Raw genomic sequence first — 4,866 nt, 5'->3', positions numbered from 1 at the left:
TTTGATACAACACGTGTTCTATAATACAACACGTGATATATTATACAAGCACACGTTATAGTATTTGATACAACACGTGTTCTATAATACAACACGTGATATATTATACAAGCACACGATATAGTATTTGATACAACACGTGTTCTATAATACAACAAGTGATATATTATACAAGCACACGTTATAGTATTTGATACAACACGTGTACTATAATACAACACGTGATATATTATAAAAGCACAAGATAGAGTATTTGATACAACACGTGTACTATAATACAACACGTGATATATTATACAAGCACGCGTTATAGTATTTGATACAACGCGTGTTCTATAATACAACAAGTGAAATATTATACAAGCACACGTTATGGAATTTGATACAGCACGTGTTTTATAATACAACACGTGTTAGATTATACAAGCACACGTTATGGTATTTGATACAACACGTTCGTCAAGCTACATCTTTATTTTGGTAATGTTCCTTTCCCCTTGTGTAAATACCGAACGTATGGCAATATTTATTTATCCTAATGCAAACACCAAACTTATTGGAGAATTCAGTCAAGGAGTCATCTCTTTTTTTTTTTTGAATCAAATACCAAACTTATTTTAAACATTTGATTAAGTGAGGGAAAGCAGCATGATTCGTGTAACTAATGGAACAGTCAGTTATGGTCACGTGATAGAGGCGTCCATTGGCAATGGGGCAAAATCATGAGTCGGGTATAGTGTTATCACACTGAACAGCCTCACCATAGTCATGGGATTTTTACTTCTCTCCCAAACTGGTGTTGAAAACAGACCATTCAGATTTGGCTAAGCTATGTAAAGAACAATGTCTATGCATGCTTATTAATGCGAGAATAAAGAAGTCATGTTTTGTAACTGAGCAGAAATATACAAGACCAAGTGCTGTGAGGATGGCATGACGTAATTCATGTGCTGTAGTAATGAGACAGAACACAGATAACATGTTTTCTGATTGACGGACAAGATAGATAGCATATTTTCTGATAGGGGCAACAAGTCCATATTGATCACGTTTATGTTACCAATTTAGAGGTATGGCTAAGTGTTCCCGACTCTGCACGTGCCTCACACATTACTCTCCGTGATAACATGTGCGTACACAGCTAGCCAAGTCTACTATAATAGAAACCTGGAGAACCGTTTTTTGGACTGAAGCCAGTGACAGCTTTATCCTGGTACATATATTTACCTATATCGAACAGATTAATAGAATCTTCCCCTACCTTGAGGGTGTGACAGAGAAATCTCCAACCCTCGGGGTGATGTTTTTTCGGCTCTGCCGAGGGTAAGACAACCAAAAAACATCACCCCGAGGGTTGGAGATTTCTCTGTTACACCCTCAAGGTAGGGGATGATTTTTTTCTCCCATCCTATTATTTCAGTCACAACTCTACCGACAGTAGTGTAAACAGAAACAAATGTGGGGTATCAATATCGTCTTTCACTTTTGATGACCGATTTAGTAAAGTATATCTCAACGTGAGATCCTGTTTGCAAAAGGATACAGCTTAACCAAGCCCTGGTTCTGATTTGAATATCACATACTGCACCCATCCCGAATGTCGTCCAGCATTTGCCTCCTTTGCCAACTGTTTATTATATAGCTGCACTGTAATAACAGGAAACAATTCGGAAATAATTCACATCGCGAGGAATGTGTGTCGTTAACTTCTGTCAAATACTGACATTTTATCTATTTCTTTCACTTTTGATGACGTCATAATTACCGGTGACGCATTTTAATGACGTCACAATTGAACACGTGCTAATCAGCACGAGGCTATCTCTCCCTAGGGGGTGATACGCTGATCTTTACCGGCTAAAACAGGAGACACACATGTGAAGGATGGGAGAAAAATCAGTCACATTCCAACTGGGCATATCAAATATTTCAATGACATTTGTATATGGGTCCAATCCTCTCAGAAGTGTTGACTGATATATCGTCTTTGAAAAAAGCACGGTTCAAATTGACTCCTCAAAATTCTGTTTATACACCATGGTGCTTCGTTTGTAAGCCTGTCTCGTGCATCACGCTAGCAGTGTACGTATATCTGATAGCATGCACTGACAGTTGTGTGCATGTTTATAATTATTAGAATTATTTTCATAACAAAGAACAAACGAAACGCAACAAGTGCTAACAAATGCGCCCTGCACCGAAAACACACTTATCTATACTAAAGAAAACGGTTGAAAGAAAATGTTTCTTTCTGCCAGAATTTTGTTGCTTATATCATAAAAACATTACCAAAATAAACATGAGAATGATAGAATGATTAAGAGAACTCTTTAATGTATCAAGCATTCCAATCTGTATTTGTGTTCTACGTGAAATATTCCAGATGTTAGCCTGAAGTTCTGCTCTTTTCTAACAACTATATATTGTACACTGTACTTTAAAAACACGTTATTACACAAACAAACGCGTAATAACGCGAACAAACAAGTTATAGCATAAAATAAATACGTAATAACGCCAGAGAGAGAGAAATAACGCTAAATAAATACGTAATAATGTGAAATGAATAGTTGATAAGGCATCATAACGTGTTTTTTGTTTTCGCGTTATTACAACCTTCCCGTATTTGTTAGTTATCCTAATGTTTTCATAGAGGTATGATAATAACGATTAGTACAGCGTTGCATATAGAAAAAAAAGAAAAAAAAAATCTGAACTCCAAGCTAATATATACAAAGCTCATAACGTAACTGGACTTATAATGATAACACTAGAGGGACATCATGGAATCACAAAATAAAACCGGGGGAGAAGCAGGTGTTTCTGAAGGTTAAACCCGCCATTCACGTACAATTTAGCTGGTATGTCTATGTTAACAATATTACAGTCACTGTTGTCATCACTAAATCATACATGTGTTGGTTATAGATGGTATCTTTATAATTGGAAGTCTGCTTTCTAAATCAAAACAGGGCATTGTCTTTTTAGTCTTATTTATCATTGTTCTTTGCGATAAAGTTCAAACTGAGAATATGACTATGTAACCAGTCCTGATAAACTCCTTAAGGCAGAGAACAATTATAGACAGGTTGTACCTAAAACAGGTGATACTTGTAGACAGGTGATAGCTAAAAAAGGTGATACTTATAGACAGGTTGTACCTAAAACAGATGCTACTTGTAGACAGGTGATAATTAAAGACAGATAATAGTCATAGACAGGTGATAGCTAAAACAGGTGATACTTATAGACAGGTGATAGCTAAAACAGCTGATACTTATAGACAGGTGATAGCTAAAACAGGTGATACTCATAGACAGGTGATAGCTCAAACAGGTGATACTTATAGACAGGTGATAGCTAAAACAGGTGATACTTTTAGACAGGTGATAGCTCAAACAGGTGATACTTATAGACAGGTGATAGCTAAAACAGCTGATACTTATAGACAGTTGGTTGTTAGAGACCGGCAGTAGTTATAAACAGATGTAAGTTTTAGGCAGGTGATCATCATAGACAGGTTGTTGTTATAGACAACTAAAAGTTATATACAGGTGGTGGTTATAGACCGATAGTATTTATAGAAAGGTGATAATTGCTTTATAGAAAATGTATAGAAACATAATAATAACAAAATTGGATTAATTGATGTATATGCTTATTGTATATATATGTACTGTAAAGCGCTTTAGAGTGGCTTATGTTAGCTAGATAGGGCGCTATATCAAATATCAAATGTATATATTATTATAATTAAAGACAGGTGAAAAATATATACAGACAGGTGGTAGTTACAGACAGATCAAAGTTAAAGACAGACGGATAGTTAACGACAGGTCATATAAAGACAGGTGGTAGTTAACGACAGGTTATGTGAAGACAGGTGGTAGTTAACGAGTTGTAAATAACAGACATGTATTATTTAACGACGTTTATATCGGACAGGTGGTAGCTAGGTATCGACAGGTTATGTGAAGACAGGTGGGAGTTAACGACATTTATTTTTATACAGGTAGGTATTAGTCACATATTTGTATAAACTCGCATTACCTGTAGACAGTTGTAATTCTATTTATAATACAGTTACGCTATCAAGCCAGCATGATTACATTGACAAATTAGGTTTCAGGCATGAGTTGTAATGTAATACAGTCATATATTTGCTATATATCTCTATGCAGATTATCTTATACATAGTCTTGTAAATTTTAAGGAATCGTGTTGACGCCTAAGGGGATTCTATCACTAGGAAATACAACCGTCATTTTTAGTATATTTTATTTACGCTGACAATTTTCCGTGAAGACTTTCTCAGGTTTAAACCCCTAATAACTATACTGATTTTTACATCAATGTCTGTATTTGCAAAGTTTTTTGTACACTGTAATTTCAAGTTGAAACGCGGTAATTTAATTCATTACTAAGTCCGAATTAATAAAATTAAATTGTGTTACAATGTCTTCGTTTCAAAACGGACTCAACACATTATCCACGATAAGATATATTTGTTCTATAGACCAGACAATGCCTCCTCCTCCTTCTCCTCATTTTTGTCATTGCTGTCGTCAAAGTCTTCTTCTTCTCTTTGTGTCACAGTGTCTTTCTTTTGTTTTGGTTTCTGAAGCTGCTTTCTTTTCTCCTCTTTGAGCTTCAATTGTGTGTCCATATGTATGATACTATGTCGGTAGTTTCAAGTTGATTGTTTTAATTAACGCAAAACCGGAGAGACATAATGTGTAATAATATAGTATCCGATTTAGTATAGAATATCTCAACGTGAGATCCTGTTTGCAAAAGGATACAGCTTAACCAAGCCCTGGTTCTGATTTGAATATCACATACTGCACCCATCCCGAATGTCGTCCA

The 4,866-nt window shown here is 35.5% G+C and overlaps 1 protein-coding gene across 1 annotated transcript in view; it reads right to left on the bottom strand.

Annotated features, from left to right (window-relative positions):
• The window catches only part of LOC110448996 (ring-infected erythrocyte surface antigen-like), a 15,795-nt gene extending 11,129 nt beyond the window's left edge, over window positions 1–4,666 (bottom strand). The window contains exon 1 of the mRNA XM_021495569.1: window positions 4,529–4,666. Within this exon, the coding sequence (XP_021351244.1) occupies window positions 4,529–4,666 (138 nt within the window). The remainder of the gene's footprint in view (window positions 1–4,528) is intronic.
• Between the last annotated feature and the right edge of the window lie 200 nt (window positions 4,667–4,866).

This window comes from Mizuhopecten yessoensis, unplaced genomic scaffold (genome assembly GCF_002113885.1).
Source record: "Mizuhopecten yessoensis strain PY_sf001 unplaced genomic scaffold, ASM211388v2 scaffold4411, whole genome shotgun sequence".
Lineage (NCBI taxonomy): Eukaryota > Metazoa > Mollusca > Bivalvia > Pectinida > Pectinidae > Mizuhopecten > Mizuhopecten yessoensis.
Note: the sequence above shows the minus strand (reverse complement) of the source record. Positions and strands in the feature narration are given on the sequence as shown.